Consider the following 24,872-nt stretch of genomic DNA (forward strand, 5'->3'; position numbering starts at 1 on the left):
TCAACCTGTAGTAAGGAGACAGATGGGGAACACTCTATATTTTGTACTTTGCCAAAAGTGGAGAGATGAAAAAAGATGTCAGGGGGGTATTTTTAGCCAAGCCAGTTCACTCACACCTAGCATTTAACCCTGTCATTTTCCAGGATGTGCTTCTGGGTATAAACTGTCTTCCACTTTTCAAGGTGTAACCCCAGCCATACACGGGCTTGTCAGGCAAAGGGCTAACTGGTTTCCAAACACATGAACTGCTTGCAGACACACACATGACTTGAATGTGTTCTCTAAGACAGTATCCTCCACATGCAGCTGTTCACTTGAGGAACATTTCTCATTCCTACATACCATTACTTACCCAAATTAAATTAACACTATATTGAAAGCACTTGATTGTACTAGGACAAACCTACCTGTAATAGTAACAGAAGTCAGGTTCCTTTTCAGCATGTCATAAACTGGGCTGCAAGAAAGAGAGGATCAGTGAGCACAATCACAGCAAAAAATAAAATAGCCTGTCCTCATTATTACTTAGTTCTCTGAGTTATCTGATGGCTCCTAATATCTTCACCCACTCCAACCACTATGCAGCAGCATAAAGGAGCAACAACCTCCTTGTACGCAGCCAGTGTAGCTCTCTCAGGGTACGTCTACACAGCGGGCTAAATTTGGAATAAGCTATGCAACTTCAGCGTAGCTTAAGTCGAAATAGCTTATTTCGGCTTTTAATGCTGTCTACACAGCTGGAAATCAAAGGAACACTCTTCCTTCAACTTCCCTTACTCCTCATGAAATGAGGGTTACAGAGGTTGGAATAAGAAGTCCTCCAGTTTGACATTATTTTGAAATAAAGGCTTGAAGTGTAGATGCGCTCTTTGTTATTTCGCCTCCACAACAATCCAAGCTCCCGCTGAACTAAGAAACAGGGGACTTGTAATTACAGAAATTAGAGACAGGAAAGACCTGTTACACCAACTAGTCCAGCACCCAGAGAGTGCAGAAATGTTCCTTCAAGCAGAGAGTCAAATTCCGGCATGCCAAACGACACTTAGAGCATTAACAATAAGCTAGTGGACCATTGAGGGCTCATCGACACCCTAAAAAGAAACAATGTTGTAGCTGGGTCCCCTCCCTCAGCAATACCTAATTATGGTGGACCATTTCCCATAGCGAGCACACTGTAAATCTGCATCTCTTCCTACCTTGGATCTTTCACAGAGAAGTTCTCCAGTCCCAGCAATTCACCCAGTTGATCCCCTCCACAATACACCATGTGCTGCTGCCGCTTATCATATAGCTGCCTCGCTATTATATACTGTCCCAGGTAACACATGACCTGTGGATAGGTAAAATAGTATTAGTTAGTTCTGCAGTTAATACTAAATCAGGAAGGTTTCCAGGGCTTTATGACCCATTTCATTCTTTCACTTCCTTCCTTTAGCGGACATGACACGGTGCCAGTAAAAAAACACCTCTTTCTCTAGGACAGAGATCACTCTGCTACAGAGCCTTCCACTCAGCATGATGGGCCGGCAAAGGCACATCTCAAGCATTGGAGATATTGACAATTCTATTAATGGGGGAAACTGAGGCATGGAGGGGTGATGTTACAATGCCCAAAGATTTACAATGAGTCAGTGATAGAGCCAGGACTTACAGCTAGTTTTCCCAAAACTCAGTAAATCACTAGGTTACCCTTGTTCTCTAAATCAGAGTGTAATTTAGTTATCATCTGAACCAGATTCATGGTCCAAGCAGGGTGGTTGGTTTTTTTTAAATAAAAAATGTTTGGTCACAGTCTGTTGGCAAGCTGTTCTGAGGAGGGACCCTTTCAACTTTTTCAAAAAAATACAATCTCTAAAATACAAGTAAAGATCACAAGCTATTCCATTTTTTCCCCCTCTTTGCACCCTCAAAATCTGTAACAAGGCAGCGTCACAGAGTTTCCTAAAACAAGATGCTGGTTTTTGTATGTATAAGAACCAATATTCCTGTAACTTCAAGTGCAGTTTATTTGGCTCTGGCATTTAATCAAAACACTAGGTTCCATGTGATCCATCAAAAAAGGGAAATGTAGTCTTGGCCAATTTACAACAACTCCAAGTTCAGTATTGAATTAAATGGAAAGATTTTACCCACTGACACTCCTTCATTAATTTCAGCCATTTAAAATGTCAGTAAGCAAAAAAGAAACCTCTTTGCTGCTTCAGATTACAACAGAGAACAAAACAAGACTGAAATTATTTATAATCTAGAAGATTTACCCAGGATTGCTCAGATTCTTAACTCAATTACATTTTGTTTTTCTTCATTTAAATAATTGCTCAGGGGTGGAGGTGGGGATGAAGGGTTCAGTATGCAGGCTGTGAGGGGTGAAGGCAGAGGCCCCTGCCAGCCCCTTTTCACCTGCCTGGTGAGTATGTCTCTCTTCTGTATGGTTTTATGAGAAGCAATCCCATTCCTGGCACATCCCATTTTCCTGGCACAAGCAAACCCTAATCTTGCTTTCCATTATAAGAGAAAGCTGTGTACTGAATTTGCTCAGTTCTTGAACAGACACACACACAGACATACTCTCTCAGACATTGGAAAATGCACAGACTTCTTCTTAGCCAAATGAAAACCCAGCTGTCTGGCAGAAAGGCTCGGCTGACAGCCTCTGTAATCACAACAGCTATTCTGAATGACCCTCAGATTGCACTCTAGTGGCCATGCAGCAAACCCATGCTACAGTGTTGGTACTTCTCTGTAATCCCTGAAGTGTGTCTTCTACTGTCTTCTCTCCAAAGTGAAAGGGCATGAAGTGAAGTGCCTCAGTATGAAGAGAGGCCGAAATATCACTGGTTAAGTGAAAGAACGCACAAATTGCGGCCCTGACCTTGAGGAGACCATATGCTTGGCCCAGGCAGATAATCAAGATCATAAAAGTACGATGCTCTGTATTAGAACCACAGAGAAGGGAAGAAAATGGTTCCTCCGATATAAAAAATAATGTCCCTTAAGGACTAAGGCCACAGAACTGGGTACAAAGAGTATCTTTAGGTGAACTCAAGTTAGAATCCAAGAGGTAAACGGCTAATTGTTTATGCATAACAGAAGCGGGACTAGACACCTGATTAGAAGAAAGAGAGGACTCACCTGAACAAAGATAAAAGCAACTGAAGAAGTTGCTAACAGTGCTTCTATTCACTACAGGAGCACATACTACAGTGTACTGTAGCAATCTGCATTTAATACTGACCCTCCTCATTTAAAGCATTCAACTTGTTTTTCTTAAAAAAAAAAATTAGATTCTAAATAAGTTGTTTAAATGCATAAGCATTTAAAATAAGTCACACAGCTCTACTGGAGGATCTGACACATTCATAATGAAAAACTGCCACATTTAATTCTTTGCTGACAGGATACTCCTGTAAATCACAGGCAGTGTCATTTTTTAAATCTTGTATACATTTTGCATTTTAATCTTAAATGAATTCACAGGGTGTCTTAGGTTTAGCTGACAAGACGTTTCAAAGGAAACATAAGAGCAAATATCAACTGAAGTACAATTGAAGAACTTTCAAGACATGAATGATAGTAAAACAATTGCAGAGACGTTTCCAACAATCTCTCAAGAGTGCATCTATCCATTACATCTCTCCTAAAGTTGTTTCCGGAGTCTCAAAAACTATAATAATGTTCATTCATATTTTGCATTCTTATAGGGATTCCATCAGAGAATCTCAAAATACTTTGTGTCAGATCCACAAAGGTATTTAGAACTTAAGGCCCACTAAAATCAATGGGAGTTGAGGAACTAAGGCACTGAGGCACAGGGAGTTCAAGCACCTTATTGCGTCTGTTGATTTCCAGGCCCTGTGGTCCCAATCCTGCAAGATGAGCTATCGGAGACAGTCCCTATGCCCATGTGGAGCCTCACTGACTTCAGTGAGGTTATATCCCCACCAAACAGCTTGTAGGGGCAAGGCCTGAGTGAGGAGACCCCGATAAGCGTTCCCTCTAATCTTTTCCATCCATGTGCAGATCAATTTTTATGTGCATCAGCAGAAACAAAAAACCTAGCTGGGAATGCTCTGCTAATCAGCTGGGCAGCATTTGAATCTCTCCTGAGTGGCTGCACAAGTGCCCAGCTTACAGGGAACACTGACCCTGACGACAAAACAAACTTGTGACAGAACTACTAAGAAAACTCAGCTCTCCCATTCCTTAACTTAGTGCATTATCTCTACTAGCATATTTTATGCATAGCCTCAGGGTTCTTTCTAGCCTGCTAGAGATTACACCATTGCATGGGTGTTTATACAGTGTCTAGAACAATGGAACCCTATTTCATGATTGGGGCCCCTAGGCACTACCTTAACACAAATCATTCATAACAAAATAATTTTCCATCTTCAAGGTCATGGATATCAAATTCACAATGTGGCACATAATCATCTGTTAACTACTACAGCTACTTTCTTGGTTTAACTGTCAGAGTAGGGTGCTGGGCTCACCTCCTTCAATGTGAAGGTTTCACCTTGTGCACCTGCTGCTTGCAGAATCTTCAGGAGTGGCAGTTTTGGTCGCACCTAAGATACAAAATATATAGATTTTGATTGAACTACATTATGAACTGTGTCCACAGGCATCAGTTATGTTGTTAATAAATGCCGGGAGCACACCTCGTGGCAATCATTATAGCAATTCCAGATAAGTGATTCTACGGCGAGATGTTGGCCAAGGGGACTCTGTTAGCCTTCGAGGTACCCTCCCAATGATACAGTCATGTTCTTCTAAGTTAATGACATGCATCTGAGAGATGCCTGAAGAAAAGACAGTCCTATACATGGCAATGAGCTTCATGCAGATGAACCCTTGTGGCTGTTCAGAACCCTGCTGAAATATATACAGGCCTACCCAAGCAGAGCTCATTGCAGCATCAGGTTCTGTAATGGTATGCTTCACTAGTTAGAATTAAAAGTCAGTCAATGCAGCCTCTCTACTATATTGATCCTTATATAAAATGAATGCAATAACATTCTCCACAAAAATGTGAAGGTGCCCCAATCTGATTGCTCATACAGGCAGTCCCCGGGTTACGTTCAAGATAGGGACTGTAGGTTTGTTCTTAAGTTGAATCTGTAAGTAAGTCGGAACTGGCGTCCAGATTCAGCCGCTGCTGAAACTGACCAGCGGCTGACTACAGGAAGCCCGAGGCAGAGTTGCTCTGCCCCAGGCTGCCTGGAATCAGCCACTGATCAGTTTCAACAGGCTGAATCTGGACGCCAGTTCCGACTTACATACAGATTCAACTTAAGAACCCCAGGCGTCCCCAAGTCAGCTGCTGCTGAAACTGATCAGCGGCTGATTCCAGGAAGCCCAGCAGAGCAACTCTGCCTCGGGCTTCCTGTAGTCAGCACTGGTCAGTTTCAACAGCGGCTGACTTGAGGACGCCTGGGGCAGAGGAGCTGGGGTTCTGCTGGGTTGTTCCAGTAGCGCCGCTCCTCGGCGCTACTGGACCAACCCAGCAGCACTCAAGCTGCTCTGCCCCAGGCGTCCTGATTCAGCCGCTGCTGAAACTGACCAGCAGGGGCTGAATCAGGACGCCTGGGGCAGAGCAGCTGGGGTGCTGCCGCGTTAGTCCAGTAGCGCCCAGAGCGGTGCTGCGGGACCAACCGGCAGCGCCCCAGCTGCTCTACCACAGGCATCCGGAGAAAAACCTGGTCTGCTTGGGGGGGGGGGGGGCGCGCGCACTAGCTGCGCCTCCCCCCCCCCCCAGCAGACCAGGGAGACGCGGGCGGGGGACCGAGACGCACCACGGTCCCGCTGCCCGGGTCCTCCACGGCTTTGCTCCGTGTCTCCCTGGTCTGCTGGGGCCACCCCCACAGCAGACCAGGGAGACGCGGAGCAAGCCGCGGAGCACGCGGGCAGCGAGACAGCCCAGACACGCCGCGGCTGTCCCGCTTCCGGCATCCTCCGCGGCTTTTCTCAGCGTCTCCCTGGTCTGCTGGGGGGGGCTCCTCCTCTCCCCTCCCCCCAGCAGACCAGGGAGACGCGGAGCAGCTTTTCTCGCCCCGGAGGACGCGGGCGGCGGGACCATGGCGCATCTGGGCGTCCCGCCGCTCCCGTCCTCCGGGGTGAGAAAAACCCTGTTCGTAACTGCGGATCCGACATAAGTCGGATCTGCATAACTCGGGGACTGCCTGTATTAACAATTGAATGTTACCATGCTTTATACATACAACCAATATTGCTACATTAGACCTTTCTTCCATACACCACCTGCATCCTTCAGTACTGAATATCCGCAGACAACAGGTGATGGATTTAAAGTGTGGCATGTTACAGGACAGTTATATGCAAGAGCAGTGGCATTTTTTTGGAACAAATCCCGATTAACTTTAGGACCAAATCCTGAGTCAGATAAAGACTATATATTGCTGCATCTCAAAGGAAAAGTCATGTGTGTGTGCAGACAGACAATGGCAATGTATTTGCACTCAGAACCTGGCCCTCAGCATGCAAAAGTGCGGCTTTCACAATTTTAGCGCCGTCTACCAGAGCTTCCTCCTTTTTCCCCTCTCTTTCAGAGTTAACAAAGCCAATTAAGGCTACAATAATGCTCTAGCAACTGTCAGAAAAGTCTTTTAAAAGACTGCGGCCAGTTTCACCTGCCATGTAGGAAATGGTTTCATAAGGCTGGAAAAACAGAAGTTCTGAAAAACAGTGGCAGGGAACAACTCTTTCTAGGCTGGCCTAATTATTTCTGCTCAAATAAATCAGATGGAAGCAATGGTTCTGTCAGACTAATGTTATTTTTGAAAGACAATAGGACTTACAGATGAAGAGAAAAATGATCCAGTCCAGTCCTCTCATTAGGCTAGTGGCATAAAGAAATAGTGAGGTAGGTCTGAGCTCTCTGTACTTGTTGCATACACATGCTTGATTCCACATTACAGATAGGTAAGAGATCATATGCTGGTTAGAATACAAATGGCCAAATGCCTCCACTGACTGTGGTGGGAAGGATTTTTGTATGCAATTCTCTTTACTGTTCTCCGAACACTTATCAAAGGCTAAGTACTGCACTGCAACTGCCCCATCACCCTCTCCTTTATGTTTTAAAAAAAATTGCCTCTATTAATTTTAATATGTAGACTAGCACCTTAGCTGCCAAAATGGAGATGATAATGTTAGTTCAAGATAATGGGTGTAGGCAGCCAATATTTCCGGGCTAACATAGAAGTCTGGTTATTTATTTACTAGAAGACTTACCTGGTATTTCCCAGGTCTGGCCGGGGGGGCGGGAGAGAAGACCTGTGCAGGCTGACCAGCCTAGCCGTGATGGGGGAAGGGGGACTGTGGCTCCTGCAGTTGGGGTGGGGTTGCGCTGCCCGGCCCCAGCAGTGCTCCCAGGGGGAAGAGAATGAGCACAGAGGGACTTCCCTCCCTGCCACACGGGCACTGGGGAGGAGCAGTTTGGAGCAGGAGGGCCACTAACCTGGGCCGGGGGACAGCAAGATGGAGAGGCCCATCCCCAAATGGCCACTCCCTTCCTGGTGCAGCTACCCCCAGAGGTCACTGTGCAGTATCATATCCCTCTGATCAGCCTTCTCTCTTTCCAGGTTATAGAAAACAGTTGAATTCCAGGCAAATCCCGTTTACCTGGCGCAACCAAACCCTGACCTTGTCTTAAGTTAGGATAAGAGGAAGATGCCTACCAAATGCAGTGGTCCTAACTGCTACCGTTTAGGCGTTCTTGAACACATTCACAGAGACACACACAAACACATCTCTAAAATATATACATAGATATTTCTGCAGTAGAATGAGCTAAATAAAGCAGCATATCAATCAATTCTGCATGGGACTTGGGTGGATTTTACCATTTGTAAATTAAGTATATGGAGGAGTTCAAGTCCCTTCAGATGCTAATTTACGCTCTCCATCTTCAGCCACCCCCATGCTCTTACCAATGAAAAAATCTTCAAGACACAGCCCTATTCCTGTCTGGGAGAAACCACTCAGTTTGTAGACAGCATTTTTCTAGACACAGCTCACACTGCAGATTTTTCTCTTTGACTGCCAGCCAACACACTGGTGAAGTGTCAGTTTTCCAGACTTCCATACTGCACGCAGAGAATTGCCACGCTGGCTTCTAATTGCTTTCCTAAGGCAGTCACGCTAGGACATACTGGCACTCACTCCACCAATGCCCTGGGAATAGACTGTTATGGGGCACAGCACATGTTCAGTGTTTACTCAAGGTAGCGCCAAGAGAGAGATGTTACTGGCTTTATAAAGTAGGTCAAACAGATGAGTGTCTTTTCATATTCTGAGGAAGTGCATAATTTCACAGTTACATGGAGTCCAGAGTTTTTAAAAAAGATCTCTGGGTGGCCCTTTGTAAGGGTATGTCTACACAATCACTTATGCCTCTCTGGGGTACGGATAGCCCACTTCTCTATGCAACATAAATTACGCCAGCATAATCAATAGGATGCAGAGAGCTTCTTCCACAGACCCTGTTGAGGGTGGATTAATTATGTCAATGGGAGGGCTCTCTCCTATTGGCCCCGAGTGGCTACACAAGAGATCTTACAGTGGTGCAGTTATATCGGTACAACTGTGCCTCTGTAAGTACGCTAGTGTAGACACAGCCTAAAATATGAAACCTGGAAATACACATATGGAGCATGTTCCTGTGTGGACAGTTTAACCCACCTCACTTTTTCCCCCACCATTTCAAATATCAGTCCAATATTACCTATCTATCCTCCACACCAGCAGCAGTACTAGTTAATGTTCACACACCACAGACTTGATGGAAGACTATTCATTCCACCCTGTACAAAAGGCCACATGCCATGAAGTCAAAGATGCCCTAGTTAGGGTTTGACTGGCCTTATTTTTAATAAGAAGAGAGGAAAGTCAAGGGTGTGTGTGTGTGTTGGGGGTAGACTGGAAGGGGGAGATTACCTGGTTAGCTTGCCCAAGTGTGATTCTGCAGGCACTCTCAGATGCTGGATACTGGTCAGAGGTTGAGGATGTCATATTGGCAGTGAAGTAGCTGTCTACAGTATAAACTAAAACAACAACATTTTGTTTAGTAGTAAATCAGAAACAGCAGATCCTGAGTTTAACAATTTCTACTTCCTAGATACTTTAGAAAATCAACCTTCCCTGCATGTACAGCCGGCCCCTGATTTACGACCATTTGCATTTACAACCAAACTTCCCATTAAGCGGTCATAAAGGTGGTCCCCGAATTACGAACGTGACCCGCGCTTACGAACAGCGTGGTCACAATGTAAATCAATGGGGTCCGACTTACGAACATTTCGAGTTACAGCCAAGTGTTTGGTCCGTAACTTGTTTGTGACTTGGGAACCGGCTGTACATCCTAAAATGTAGTATAAAAAATATAAAAATACTGCACCAGCATATGCAGTTGTTTTATAGTTTGATAAACTGAGCAATCGACAACCAATTCTCCCCTAGGTAAAGTAAACCTAGGGATGTAACCAGTTAACCTGTAAGCAGCCTTATCAGATGATGCTTACTGGTAACCATTTAACTGGTGGCCCAGCAGGACAGGAGCAGCCCCGGCCTGATGCACGGTGGGGAAGCTTGTGATGGGATGCGGTCAAATACGACCTATCAGGGGTGCCTCCCGGGATGCTGGCACGGCCACTGCCACTCGCCTTCCCACTCTCTGGGGCTCCTCACCGCCTGGTCCTGCTCAGCCAGCTCTGCCCATCTCCCGCAGCCAAGGCCCCAAGCTGAGATCGCTGCCAGTTTAGCCGGGCCCAGCCTCCTAAGACAGCACTCTTCAGATGGGATCAGACCCCAAAGAATTAGGTAAGCCACCTTTAACAATGAAAGGGGGAATGTGCACACTGGTTGTCCCCCCCGCTCCCCCTCCCCGGGTAACAATTATGTACACTGGGTTGGATAGAAAATAGAAGCGATTAAGTGGAAGCAGTAGGATTTAAGTATTAATAAGTGAGAACAGGCAGAGTGAAGTAGGTTACAAATCAAAAGAAACAAAAACGCTTGGCTAATTCTACACCGAAACCTCAGTACAAACTCTTCAAACTCACCCTAAAACCTCTATTCAGCTTCCACTCCAAACCAAGGCCCTCTTTCCCACCCTGGGATCTTCGGCTCTTTCCTTCAGGTGCAGCCCAAATACCCAGGCCTCTGCCAGGCCTCTGCTTTCCTATTCTTTTTATTAAGGAGTTGAGGCCACTTAAGGACAAAAGATTGTTTAACAGTGGCTCATCAAGAAGTTGTGGCTAACACCCTCCAAGTCTCCCATTCACACATCTGAAACTCACAAAATATTCCCCTTTGAGTTATGTAAATTCATGTCCATAAATCCATTTCAAAAGCATGGGGGGTCCCATCACCTTCCCCCTGAAATTACTTGGACAGTGTCCAAGATGAAGGCAGTGTATCCAGAAGTGCACCTGGGTTTTGGCTGCCCAACCATCCAGTGTCACCAAATCTTGTGCAGTCATTCCTGGCATTTCTTCCAAAGTTGGTCCCCGATGGTCCAAAATGCATGAGGGTATAGCAGTGCCCCCAGCATGCAGGGAGCAATGTTGCTCCATATGCACATAGCTTTATATTTAGTCACCATTGCCATGAGGTGACGTGCCTCAGTTTCCCTTTCCACACAGCCATGCAAGTTGGTTGTGCCTCTGCTGCTACGCCCAGATTTAAGCCCATGCACAGATTTAAGCTTGTGCAGTCATTAGCTTAGAAGCTGCATGATCCTGGAATCCTTTTACTCCTGTCCCTAAGGGGCACAAAAACTCTTCCAAAATCTTAAGCATGTTACAGTTTCAAGAGGTTTACAGTCCACATCAAACTCTTTGTGCTAACCCATATGAGTTGCAAGGAAAGACATAAGGTTACCTACAAGCCAATTCTACAGTAGTGTTTCCAAGTATGGTTTTCAGCTCTCTCTAGACCAGTTTCCCAACCTATGGGTCGGGACCCAAATATGGGTCGCCATTACATTTCAAAAGAGTTGCTAAGTGTCTCCCCAGGTGGCTCTGCCTCCTCTCCTCTCCTTTTCCCTTCCTCCTCTCCCTCCCCCCCATTTTTGAACTGCCTTGGATCACCAAGTCTTCCTGAATTGTCAAAATGGGTCCCTATCTGGAAAAGGTTGGGAACCGCTGCTCTAGTCTAGACCATTTGTATGGCACAGTACTACTTCCCCCTTTTACAACTTCTATGTCCCAAGGGGTGCATTCAACAATAGCTTTTTCTCTCTCATCAGTGAGGTATGTGTAGGCCATGTCAAGCACTCCTTGGAGGCTCTGGGAAGGAATTCTGCCTCACACTATCCTGGGAAGGAATGTGTTCCCAAAAGAGAGGCTTTCCCCTCCCCATGCTGGAGTATTCCTCACTCCTTTTGATTTGTCCTTTTCATATATGTTCATTTTTTTAATTGTATTCTTTGGTATATATGGTCGTGACAATTTTCTTCCACTATTTGATCTGAGGAAGTGGGTCTGGCCCACGAAAGCTCATCACCTAATAAATCATCTTGTTAGTCTTTAAAGTGCTACATAGTTCTGTATTTTGTTCCTTCATCTCTATCACTTCCCTGAGGTGTTACATTAGCAGGCTCTCATGCATTTACAGACAACAAATGGAACAACAAATAGTTGTTCAGCCTGAGACTTCTACCTCCCTGTCTCAAATCAGGTGCCAATTTGGTGTCTGACACTTGTGTGTTCTGACCCAGTGGGGTTTCCACTAGTACCCCAGGTTCTGCTTCCATGAGGGTAAAGGCAGAGTTACCCCCACTGAGAGTTCAGACTTACCCCATCCCACCCACCGTGAAGCATGACTGACAGACAGGCGGCTTGGGTTTACAGATGCACACCCAGCATCCATCTCCCAGCCCTCCCTGTCAAAGATGGATGAAGGACCCATCTTGTTCCTTCTTCTCCAGGATATCTGCCACTTGTCCAGCTGAAGCCCTGAAGTCTTAGCTGTTTCCTCATGGGGTAAGCTCTCAGGTACCAGGCCCCTGGATTCCTCAGCTCCTACAGCAGCCTTTTGGTCTCCAGCCTCTGCCTGAAGGCTCTGCTCCAAGGCACACACCTCTTTTCCTCCCAGGGTTGGACCTGTCCCCTGCTGTACCCATGCCCCCCTGGACATACCACAGCCTGGACAGACTCATTGAAACTGGACAATAATGCAGGGTCAGAGCTGGTTTCCTCTGTCCCTCCTCCTGCTTGCAAATTGTCCAGCTCAGCTAGAGCTTCCCCAGCCCCTGTGGAATTTCCCTCCCCCTCTGGGCTTTCAGCACAAGATTCCTTATCCCTGCTAACAATCTCTGGGATGGACTCAGCCACTTTACAGAGGTTATTTCTCTGAATCAATGTGCAAAGTTCTCAGCCAGTACAGCCAGTTCGTGCATCCTCTCTCTTTCCCCCTTCTTTCGAGCAGCTCTTCCTTCTCTATCCATTTCAAGTCATATTAATTTTAGGGTTTCCTTGTGGGCAGCTTGCTCCCGGGCAGCTTGGGCTTTTATGGCTTCCATCTCATGCCGCTTTAACACCACCAGTCTCTTGTGTTCTGCCTCCTTAGCTGCTTCCCAGATTATGTACAGCTCCCATTCCTTCTGCACCTCACTCTCACTCATTTTCCTGACTCTGTTTCCGTTCCCCGAAATAAGCAAACAGAAAATAACAAACCAGTAACCACTTTGTCTGCCTTCCAAAAACCTCACTTAGAACCCACTTAAAATCGCAACAAGCAACCAGAGCAACCAGCTGTGCGCATTTACCCTGCTTGCTGCACCACTGTGGGGGGGGGGGTCACAGATGGCCCCTCAGGGGTACCTCCCAAGGTATTGACACGGCCACTGCCACTTGCCTTCCCAGTCTCTGGGGCTCCTCACCGCCTGGTCCTGCTGGGCCAGCTCTGCCAGTCTCCCACAGCCAAGGCCCCAAGCTGAGGTCCCTGCCCCCACCAAGAAGCAGTACAGACACTGAACCTCTTCAGGTCTGAGGAGAGTGCAGTTTAGGGCCCAGCCTCCTGAGATAGCACTCCCCAGATGGGATCAGACCCCAAAGAATTAGGTAAGCCCCCTCGAACAATGAAAGGGGGAGTGTGCACACTGGTTGCCCCCCAGGTAACAATTTCTTACACTGGGTTTGATAGAAAATAGAAGTAATTGTATTAAGTGGAGGCAGTAGGATTTAAGTAGTAATAAGTGAGAACAGGCAGGGCAAAGTAAGTTACAAATCAAAAGAAACAAAAACGCTTGGCTAATTCTACACTGAAACCTCAGTACAAACTCATCAAACTCACCTAAAACCTCTTTTTCAGATGCCACTCCAAACCAGGGCCCTCTTCCCCACCCTGGGGTCTTCAGCTCCTTCCTTCAGGTGCAGCCCACTCCATGTGTCTAATTTTACACACACAAATGATACACACAACAGAGGAAGATAAACAGAACCAGCGGATCATGACATGCAGATTGATGGGTTACACAAAATGATTTGCTCAAAGCACCTTTGAGTTATGTAAATTCATGTCCATAAGTCCATTTAAAAAAGCATGGGGTGAGGGGCTCCTGTCACAAGGCTGTTCCAGCCCAGTCAGACTCATCCTGCTGTGGGCTGGGGAGGCACTTTAGCCCACAGCAGGATGGGCCTGCCGCACCATGCCATGGGCCCCTTAAGCCCATCTGAGCTTAAGGGGCCCATGGCAGCACCCCCGCCGCAGGGTTAACTGATTAAACCAGTTAACTGATTAAACGGGATTTTACATACCTACAATTCATCTACCTGGACAGGTAGCCTTGTAAGAGCCACTGGGACTGAAATCTTCAGCAACCAAGTAGTAAGTTTTCAATTTGCTTTTATGAAATTTACAATTTCTGTTCACTAAATATCTCAAGCTGATTTATACTGGGGACACTTCCCCATACCTCCTTTCACTATGCTCTAGCAAACTTTGCTCATTGGGAGACCAATGTTGGGATAAGGTATTCCCACACTCATCTGCAAATCCCAGACCGTCGTTCTTTCTGTTGTGACCTACCTGCTCACTGAAAAGTCTTCTGTGACATGTTGAGGCAAGATCTTAATGAGTCAGAGTGGACAGTAACAGCTAATTCATAGTTTTAACCCCTTTGGAGATCCTTACAGACAATAGCAGTTTCATGAGTCAGAGAGAGGTGGGTGGAACTGAATGCTAGTAATTAAACACCCACTTCAAATTGGTGGGAACAACTTCTTAACAAAAAGCTCCAAAGATCATTGGATCCCTATCCCTCTCACTCTAAAGAACATCCAAGTTCTAAACAGGTTCTAACCATAGATGCTACAGAAGCCTGAAATGGGAAGATTTTGACCTAAGTAACAGCTCCCTTTTCGGTGCCTTCAGAGGTGTATGGAGCTAAGAGGTTAGACTCTGACAGCACACCTGTTTAGTTAGAATTATTAGCCTTTACAGAAGGAGACACAAGCAAGAAGCAGCTGTCCAAGGTCAATAGCACAGCTAGGACTAGAACTCCAATATCCTGAATCCTAGGCCATTCTCAAGCTTCTCTTGCTGATATAGCTAATGCCATTCACAGAGCATTTTCACCAGACTGAATATATGCAGATGGCCTAACTCTGCAGTGACACATTCTCTTTGGTCTGGTCTAAATAAAAAAGTTAATCGTACCCAGCTCAATATGTGAAAAATACACAACCCTGAGCAACTCTAGGTAAGCTGACCTAAATCCCGTGGGGGGGGGGGGGGGGGGGCGGGAATCCCAGCAGCAAGACTGCAGGCTGGCAAAGCAACCACAGCAAGGCTGAGTGCCCCAGCGGCAGGTCAATGGGCTGCCATGGCAGGGCAGCCAGGCTGGTCACATGTCGGGAGCCCGCCAGGAGGCCAGGCAAGGAACAGAGCTGGGCTGGGGGGGCAGAAATGATCTCCCCTGATCTGGCAAATCCCTTCTTCAGGACCACTTAGGTCCCCAGGGCGCTGGATCAGGGAGGGCCAACCTGAACAAAGCTTAGCTTTGTACTGCAGAGTCTGCAGCAAGACCTCCTCCCCAGGAGTGGAGCAGGCAGCTCTTGCCCACCTGGCTCCCGGGGAAGAGGCTTCACTGCCCCAGGAGCAGAGCGGGAAGCCTTTGCCTGTCTGGCTCCTAGGAAGGAGGCTTCGCTGCCTTGCCACAGGGAAGCTGCCTCCCTGGAAGCCAGTCGAGTTTAACCAACATCATTAACCGACAAGCATCAGCTTATCAGTTAAGAGTTTAACCAAATAACCATTTAACATCCCTAGTTCATACCCAGCTACCACATACCATACCACGAAAGGCATTGATAACTGCACAGACTGCTAAGCTTTCAAAAAGTAATGTCTAGCCATCTCACAACATTTTGATGAATGTAATTCAAGAATACCATTTAAAACCTGTGCAGTCTGCAAAACCTAACATTTGTCACTCCATACTTCCAACATAATAGATACAGCCCTGCAAACCCACCCATACCTATCCGTAGAGACCTGCGTGGATACAAAATGGGTATCCACATTCACACCAATATCTGCAAAAATGAGCCACAAGCTATCTGCATTGCCATCCACAGATGCAGGTACTCGCAGATAAAATGGGGATATTAGTGGATTTGCAGGGCTTTACTTATTTGCCTTATATCCACAGACCATTTTTGCAGATTCATATTTTATATCAAAACCCCAGCAAATCTGCAGATATCTGCATTTCATTTTTGTGGATTGCAGATTGGATGCGGCTACAAATTGGGTATCCACGCAGGGCTCTAATAATAGATTTTGACTGTGCAGATAGGACTTCTCCTCTAAGATACTACTACTCACTAAAAACCCTGTTATAGCTATTCTTGTACACAGATCTTTGTAAGATGACTGCAGAAAATGGTATGGTTACAGGCATTTGGAGGGCAGAGGGTAAGCTTTTCCTCTATTCAGCCTTACTGTATCTTCAAGAGCTTCAAGTTGCACAATAGCACTGATATAAAGTTACACAACAATATCAAGTAGTCTGTCATTTTGTAGAGCCTACCTAACTTTAAATTAGTTAATTTTTGCTGTTCTGCTTTCATTTAGAGTTGCATGCTGGTTATTCTTTGCTTTGAAGATTTATGGCATTCCATCAGGAAATAGTGAAGACACAGATAGATAGATATATTTTTGCACAAGAGTCCTGTAATGTATTATTTACCATATGCGGATTGCATTTAAAACTCATTCAATATTTTTTTAAGTATAGGTAAATTCAGACCTGCCATTTAAAAAAAATATATCTATTTTAAGTGGTCAGGGCTTCATTGGCAGAAGACTTATTAGTCATGACATAGCTGCCATAGGATAGGAATGTGAAGCTTAATGAGACACATGAAGGACTGCCAATAAAAATCCAAAACTAATCTCTGACCGATAACAATTAACATTTGCAAAAAATGATGTAACATTTTTTATTTCAAAAATTACACAACCATTTTTTGAGGAGGGAGGAGAAGAAGGAAGATGAAAATCTAGGTTTATTTTCAAATTGATTGTTCCCATTAAAAAAAAACTTGAGTGCTGATAAAGGGCTCTATAAATCTTCCTATATCAACCACCAGCTACAAGATATTTGACACTGGTGATGCAGCTAGAAAACTACTGTAGAGAAACATGCTTCCAGTAGTCCTATCCTAATATGGTTTTCCCTTTGGGTACGTCTAGACTACAGGGTTTTGTCGACAGAAGTTTTGTCGACAGATACTGTTGACAAAGCTTCTGTCAACAAAGAGCGTCTAGACTACATCCAGTTCTGACGACAAAGCAGTGTGGACGCAAAGGACAGTGTAGATGCAATAATGCCTTCTATCGACAGAACTCTGTCAACAAAAGGCGTTATTCCTCGGAGAATGAGGTTTACATACGTCGACAAAACTGCTGAGTTATGTCGACATAACTCAAAGGCAGTGTGGACACAGTTATAGTTTTGTCGACAAAAGTCCACTTTTGTCAACAAAACCCTGTAATCTAGACACACCCTTTGAAAGGACAGCACTGAGGGTGACTGATTTCTAAGTATGTCTACACTACCAAGTTTTGTCAAAAAAAAAAAAACCTTACGTCAACACTAGGGATCTGAATACTTAACTTACCCTTTATCAGGTGATGCTTACGAATTATGGTTAACCAGTGAGGGCGAGAGCAGCCCCCTGCCCTCTGTAGGCGGGGGGCTGCTGCAGCCCAGCCACAGCAACCTCTCCCTCATCACCATTTAAGCAGTTAATCGGTTAAACATAACGTTTAACCAGCAGGGATGTAAAATCCCATATAACTGGTTAACCAGTGGGGAGAGCTGCACCAGCCCTCACCGGTTAATGGTTATCTGGAACCGGTGAGCATCATCCTAACCTTTCACATCCCTACTAACCAGTTAACTCATTAAAATGGGATTTTATGTCCCTAGTTCACACCCGAAAGTTAACAAAACAAATATCAACAAAGTGTTCATGCTTGCGCCCTCAGTCGACAGATCATGTCCACACTAGGGAGCAATGCACTATGGGTATGTATCCCACAGTGCCATGTTGTGGGAAGGTAGGGCAGATCTCTGCTTGGGATTTCCCCCTCTTCAGCAGAGGCACCATGAGTACCTCTGAGCTCTCTGTGCTGAGGAATGTCAAAGCAGCACAGCAGCCTGTTGCCTCTCCTTGCCACCTCCCCACAGCAGCAGCAGTCTGCCTGCCCCTGTGTTTCTAGAGCAGGGAAGAATAGGAGCATTCCAATGATTTGCTCTTTGTTTGTTCCCCAAATGGAGCAGCTCACTCAGCAGTAAGACACTTCCTGGAGCTTTGAAAGAGGAGTGGCACATGTCTGAAGGGAAGTCGAGATGAAAGCTGAGCAGAGCCATCAGGGCAGGTACTGTGGGATACTGGGAGAAGCCAGTTCTGTCCAAACAAACAGCAGGGTCTACACTGGCTCTCTATCAACAATAAGGGAGGGGAAAAGCAAAAAGTCTCTCACAGGATGGAAGTTTTTAGTCAGAGGAAACCGGGCTTTTTCCCTGACAAAAGTTCCATTGCAATGCATATGCTCTCACTGTTTTGTAGACAAAAGGCAGATTTTGATTACAAAACTTTATAGCATAGACAAAGCCTTTTTAGATTGTATAACACAGCCACCATGTATTACTGGTAACACTTCCTACAACAAGACAAGCAGGGACTTGTAGGGACTTAATGCAAGTAGAATCAGTGAAGATCTGTTTTTCTGTGTCCTAATCCAAAGGATTCTATTTACTGAAGAAATTAATCATATTTATTACTTGGTGATAGGTTTCTCATCTAGGTTTTATTTTTAATTGTCCCTATTGTCTCTTAAACACCCTGATTAACACTCAACCTGTAAAATAACTTTTGACACCCAATTTAATATATAAAACGTATGAAGTCAGTGGACCTTCTGCATACATAAGGGGTTCACTCGCAGTAACATCACGATCTTATAGTTACTATAGGTTGCGTCTCTGCTCCAGCAACATGGTCCGGGAGCCCAGCAGCCGGGTCAGGGCCAGAAATAACCTCCCCTGGTCAGGCAAAATCCCACATCTAGGACCGGTCAGGGCCCAAGGGTGCTGGACCAGTGAGGTCCAAGCTGTATTCATATTTATAGTAGCTTCTAAAAGCCCCAACTGAGATCACAATCCCCTTGTGCCAGCTGCTGTAGTGACAAACAAGAACAAACAAACAAAAACACAAACAGAAACACAAAGGAAATGACTAGTTCCCTGCCAGCACACAAGTGGCCACGTTAGGAATAGAACCCCGATATCTCAATTCCCTGCCCACTAGACAGAATTTCTCTACAACCATTCCATGGACTGATGTCAGTCCTTGAGATTTCCTTGACAAAGTTTAGGAAGGCAGCAATCCAGTCCTTGGTATCAAAAAGTTTGAAAAATACTGCACTAGACCACACACTGTAATTGCAAGTATGGAGGGTAATCTAATTTCCCCCATACTCACCCACCCAGGTGAAGATCAGGCCTGAGCAGCTCCCATCCGCAGGATGATGCTGTGGGCACAGCCTAGCCAGAGCATCCCGTAGCATGGTGCCGCAGGCTGGTTAACCAGTTAAACATATAGTTTAACCAGTTACATTTTCAACAAGATTTTACATCCCTATTTTGTATAGCATCTTTCATGCAAATGTTTCTGTAATCACTGAGATTTCCAAAAAACCTAGCATGCATGTTAAGGTGATGCTATTAATTGTCTGTAGGTCACATATCTTATCTGTTATAACTTTGTAAATGATGTAACCTGTGCTGTGCCACATGCATTCTAAAGTCATTTGACGGACACTGAAAAACTGAGACTGAGAACCACGTGTGTCCAAGCAATCATATATGTACAATGTCACAGGAATCCCCTTATACTGAAGTCATGTTTTCCACAGGAGAACTTGCCTGTAAGCCAGTACAGGGTTACTAGAACAAAAGTTTACATAATACACTGAAGGAATACGGTACTTTTTGTTCCACTTATAGAACAGTGTTTTAGTACCAGCTTTCTCTGTGACCAGGTTCTGCTGTATAATCGTCCTGCCACTCTTAACTCCACATATACATACTTTTTTTTTTTATTAAAAACATGGTCACTCATGATGTCTAGTCTAGCTTTACTTGATAAATATTTCCCCAATTCAACTTCCACCTGTGCAACTTCAGTAGTGCAGCAATATTGCAGGCTAGTCACTTGACATATAACCCACCCACTGTCTAACTTTGCTCCATCAGCTCTGGACTAGAGAGGCTGAAATGCCAGCTGAACCATCTCTGCATTAGCATTTTTATAATTGCTACCCCCCAGGGAGCCACTTAAATGCTATTTATATACAAATGAACCTGACTTACTAGAGGTAGCATGTCAGAGAAACAACGTGGGTGTCAGGGACCATTCTGAACCCTGATCAACAGAAGTCCTCAAGAGATAAGTAGTCCTAGCCTGCCACCCAATGAGTATGAGGCTGCACAGGCAGTAAGTCAACAGTAGAATACTAACAAATAATACACAGATAAAATTAACCTAAAATCAAAGCAGTATGGGTACACTTCACTCACAGATATAAAAAAGACCTTAAGTCTGTCTACATGTCATTATTTAATATCATGCCCCCTATTTCCCATCTATCTGCCACCATTCCCTTTCAGAAAAAGATCTGGACTGTTTCTTTCGTTAAACTCAATCTGATGTAGTTAGAAGCTGCTTCATTAACCCAAGTCACAATTGACCAGACATTTCCTATACAGTTCATTTCAATTTATGTTTCAAGTAAGCCCAACAAAAATGTTTTCAAATCTTTTAAAAAACTCAGCTCCTAATTGGCTGTTTCTGTTGATCATTTTTGGAAGACAGAGACAACTCCAGGAAGCACAAAAAAGCACATTTTAATAATCTGACATGCACCTTTTATAATAAGATAGTTACGAAACTGCATGCTTTTTAGTCTTTTTAAACATCCTTATTAATCCTTTCGTAAAAAGCTTCCTTGTTTTTAAGTTGCACTTAGCAGAATGGGTAGTTCCTAAACTACAGACGGGCTTTTGCCAGCTTTCATTTCTGGGAAGGCGTGCCAGCATCCAACGTCAAAATTACGGCGCATCCAATGACGTCGAGATCTGCGCGCCCCCGCCTTAATTTTCCCTCCTAATCAGGCAGTAACATGCAGTTCCTCCGAAGGCTGTCAAAAGTACCAGGTCATGCCTTAGGTAACTGTTAGGCACACGACAGCATAAAGAGAGGGAAAAAAATCAGAATAAATGTGCTTTAGAGAAAAAGGTATACACAGAAACACTTGTCAATCTCTTTATACGATGGAACAGGTATAGCAAACGTCAGCTAACAGCAAACCACCATTCAGGGTCAAACCACCGTAAGAGCTCCCTAAAACAGACCACTGGAAAATGAATCTAACCATATAAATATTATAAAAGTGTTCAGAACCACATACTAAAGTCTGGAATGGTGCTACTGCCGCTGTCCTGCCAAGGGGCTCTACTTTTACAAAGCCAGGCTGAGTTTATCATCACCGCAAAACATGCGTCAAAACACACGTCAAACAGCAGCACGGTGCCATCCGCCACTGTCTAACCGCTGCAGCCCAGACAGGAAGGTGCTCGCTATGGGAACCAGGAGGGTGCCTGCCAGAAGGGAGATTCTGTTTGACATGAATGGGATGTACGCGCCCCCCAACACGCCTACAGACACAAGCAGAAAGAGAGCACAACTTGAACTGTGTCCTGCCAACAGCAGCTGTGTGCTCCCGCCAGGGCCCTCTGCAAGGTGCCTCCACTGCCAGAGACGGGTACCCGACATTCCACTGCCTCCCACCCTCATCCCCGGCCTGGACACATCGCCCCCCCCCAGCAGGACCTGACCCCAGGCGGGCAAGCCCCGTCCTGCGCCTAGTCCCACCCCCGCCCTGTGCCTGCTGTGCCCACCCCCCCGTCCTCTGCCCGCTGCCCCCAGGCCATGACCCCCTGCCCCAGCCTAGGCCCTCTGACCCCAAGCCAGCAGCGCCCAGGCCTCAGGGCCTCCCCGCCCCTCCAGGCCGCTCCCCAGGCTCACCCTAGCGCTGCTCCATGGGCCCCAGCGCGCCCTGCAGCCGGAGGGGGCCCTAGGCCCCCAGTTGGCGCCCCTCCTCCATCTTAGTGGGGGGCCAGGCCTCCACTTCCCCTCCAGGCCAACATGGCGGCGCGGCCACTTCCGCCTCGAACTGCGTGGGGACGAGTCACTCCGATGGGACTGAGACCATAGAGCGCGCCGGAAGCCGGGCCTAGGAAGGAGACCGCCGGGAAGCCCGGCCAGACAGGTGTATAGCATAGAGAGGGTAGGGGGAGAGAAAGAGAGAGCGCGCGAGTGTCCCAGCGCCGCCAGGCGGGTGGAGGACCGCGAGGGAACACGGGCAGAGGCAGCTGGAGGAAGGAAAACAGCGACCCAAACTGGGCGTAGCTCGAACAGCTCTCCTCGCCCAGCAACTGGGGCAGAGCTGTGCCCCCACAGCCAGAGCAAAGCAATGCACCCTCAGTGTGCCACAGTGCAAAGCAATGCACCCCCAGCGTGCACAGGGATGTGTGACCCCAGTGCAAAGCAATGCACCCCCCAGTGTGCACAGGGATGTGGGACCCAAGTACAAAGCAATGCACCCCTAATGTGCCACAGAGCAAAGCAGTGTACCCCCGGTGTGCCACAGAGCAAAACAATGCACCCCCAGTGTGCACAAGAATGTGTACCCTCACAGCCACAGTGCAAAGCAATGCACCCCACAGTGTGCACAGGGATGTGTGACCACAGTGCAAAGCAATGCACCCCCAGTGTGCACAGGGATGTGGGACCCAAGTACAAAGCAATGCACCCCTAGTGTGCCACAGAGCAAAGCAGTGTACCCCCAGTGTGCACAGGGATGTGTACCCTCACAGCCACAGTGCAAAGCAATGCACCCTTAGTGTGCACAGGGATGTGGGACCCCAGTGCAAAGTAATGCACCCCCAATGTGCCACAGAGCAAAGTAATGCACCCCCAGTGTGCACATGAATGTGTACCCTCACAGCCACAGTGCAAAGCAATGCACCCCCAGTGTGCACAGGGATGTGGGACCCAAGTACAAAGCAATGCACCCCTAGTGTGCCACAGAGCAAAGCAGTGTACCCCCAGTGTGCACAGGGATGTGTACCCTCACAGGCACAGTGCAACGCAATGCACCCCCAGTGTGCACAGGGATGTGAGACCCCAGTGCAAAGTAATGCACCCCTAGTGTGCCACAGTGCAAAGCAATGCACCCCCAGTGTGCGCAGGGATGTGTGCTCCGCCACAACCATGGTGCAAAGCAATACAGCCCACCGCCCCACAAGCAAAGTGCGCATGCTATAAAAAGTTGCAAAGAATTATTCTTTGATTTAGTGAAGACCTTTCTACAAGAGCGCACTCCTACCTGCATAGGTTTTGGTAGGGGCAGTTTTGCCCCTCATCCTTTGTGTAGTTCTTGAAGCGCACCTTTTGTTCTCTTTGCATGGTGCACGAGTAGCCATTGCCCCTCGCTCTTGCAATTAGAAGAGCTACACCCCCACTGAACTCCGCCTTCCGCATAGATCTTGTAATGGGCCTAGTAGTCAATCTTACCAAGGAGCCCGGATAGCTCAGTCGGTAGAGCATCAGACTTTTAATCTGAGGGTCCAGGGTTCAAGTCCCTGTTCGGGCGAATCCTTCTTTTCTTTTTATTTTTCAATCTTTTTGCTGCTCCACCTTTTCCTGTTGTGTGTCTCCTGCAGCAATCGCTGCAAAGCCCCCCATGGTGCTAAATTCCCACTTTGGCCAGAGCTTGTGTAGGGATTTGCCACAGGCGTTTGCTCTTTGGGAAGAAGACTTTTCTCTTTTTAAAACTGGATTTGTAGCTTTTACTCCTGCTTCACCTGGTTTAATTTATTTGGAGGGGGAAAAAAAGGTACACGCCCGAACAGGGACTTGAACCCTGGACCCTCAGATTAAAAGTCTGATGCTCTACCGACTGAGCTATCCGGGCGCTCTGATAGCAAAGGTTTTGTCTGCTGCCTACATGGTTCTGTGCAGACACTGTGCTGAATTTTTTAAATTTTTCTATGTGATTTTTACTACTAGTTCTTCCACAAATTCTATTTCCACACTTAAGCTGGCCAGCAAGAGGGCTGGTGAGATTGTTCAGTGAAAAGCAGCTGAGACCCTAAACCTACCTTGCCTCATGTAGGGGAAAGATCTCCCCCCTCCTTCCACCTGAAACACAGTAAGTGCTAGAAATGCTTTGGGGATGGCTTTAAAGTTTGCACACTGTGGTGACTATGAACATTGGTACTTCCTATGGCAATTCCAGCTTCGGCATTTTCATGCACATTGGAAATAAGTGGGACTGTGCCATAGACACATGAATTGATACGGTAGGTCCATCCTTCTAGCTCACTGCCCCATCCCCAACAATGTTCAGAACCCCCCTGGCCTAGAAGAAGGGGTAAAAAGGCAGGGAAAAGTTGTGTTGTGACCCAACAGCTAGCGAAAGGGGAGGAGGAGTTTACTTGGAGCACCTTTGCCTTTATGGAAAAAAAATAATTAAAATTATATTTGCTATTTATAGGGCTGAAATGCCGGGACAAAAACGAGAATGAAAACAAAAAAAATTGCTAAGTGCAAACTTGTAAAAGCCAACAAAAAAGGGGTGCGGGAAAAATTTTTTGCTTGGGGAGGCAAAAAGCCTAGAGCAGGCCCTGCTGGGTGGCAGTCCCTCGAATACCAGCAATGAGTTCTATTTAAGTAGAAGGGGTGGGGCCTGGAGGGGTGGAGCATGGCTAGAGAGGAGAAGTTTATTTTTCCCATAATTAAATTAAGAAGCATCAGTAAATGCATGGGGAGTTAGCCAGCTGGAATGTCACTGGAACAGGAGTCTGGGTTCCTGAGAGGTGCAAGGGAATGCAGTGAGCTGTTTTTCTCTGGGATCCAGTCATGTGAGTTATGGACATTTAGGGCACGTCTACACAGCGGGGCTAAACTCGAAATAAGCTACGCAACTTAAGCTATGCTAATTGCGCAGCTTACATCAAAATAGCTTCTTTTGACTTTTGGCGCTGTCCACACAGCAGTTGTTTTGAGACCGAACACTCTTCCCCCGACTTCCCTTACTCCTCGTACAATGCGGGTTACAGGAGTCAGAGTAAGCAGTCCTCCAGCTCGACAGCATGTCGAAATAACTGCTTGTGTGTAGACATGGACTATGTTATTTTGGAATAACGTCAGTTATTCTGAAATAATGTTGCTGTGTAGACATAGCCTAAGTATTATTGAGGTTATACTGATGCC

General features: G+C 46.3%; 1 protein-coding gene and 2 non-coding genes across 15 annotated transcripts in view; 1 reads left to right on the forward strand and 2 right to left on the reverse strand.

Moving 5' to 3' along the window:
- MDM4 (MDM4 regulator of p53) overlaps positions 1–23,132 on the reverse strand; it is a 74,175-nt gene extending 51,043 nt beyond the window's left edge. For 5 of the 13 annotated variants that reach the window (XR_012897857.1, XR_012897855.1, XR_012897856.1 and 2 more), the window contains exons 1-5: positions 22,984–23,128; positions 8,959–9,065; positions 4,494–4,568; positions 1,197–1,330; positions 408–457 (exon numbers count right to left, since the gene is read on the reverse strand). Coding sequence is in view for 6 of the 13 variants with exons in the window: in XM_075910269.1 (XP_075766384.1) it covers positions 408–457; positions 1,197–1,330; positions 4,494–4,568; positions 8,959–9,065; positions 22,984–23,080 (463 nt within the window). In the remaining 7 variants the exon portion in view is untranslated. Of the gene's footprint in view, positions 1–407; positions 458–1,196; positions 1,331–4,493; positions 4,569–8,958; positions 9,066–13,317; positions 13,415–21,620; positions 21,794–22,983 lie in introns of those variants that run through there. The other 8 variants (XR_012897860.1, XR_012897859.1, XR_012897861.1 and 5 more) reach the window with 6 other exon arrangements.
- Positions 23,133–23,177: 45 nt separating this feature from the next.
- Positions 23,178–23,250, forward strand: TRNAK-UUU (transfer RNA lysine (anticodon UUU)). The gene has a single exon. It is a non-coding gene; the product is annotated as a tRNA-Lys (tRNA).
- Positions 23,251–23,498: 248 nt separating this feature from the next.
- On the reverse strand, positions 23,499–23,571 carry TRNAK-UUU (transfer RNA lysine (anticodon UUU)). The gene has a single exon. It is a non-coding gene; the product is annotated as a tRNA-Lys (tRNA).
- Positions 23,572–24,872: the final 1,301 nt, after the last annotated feature.

The sequence above is a fragment of the Pelodiscus sinensis genome, chromosome 27 (genome assembly GCF_049634645.1).
Source record: "Pelodiscus sinensis isolate JC-2024 chromosome 27, ASM4963464v1, whole genome shotgun sequence".
NCBI classification, from domain to species: Eukaryota; Metazoa; Chordata; order Testudines; family Trionychidae; genus Pelodiscus; species Pelodiscus sinensis.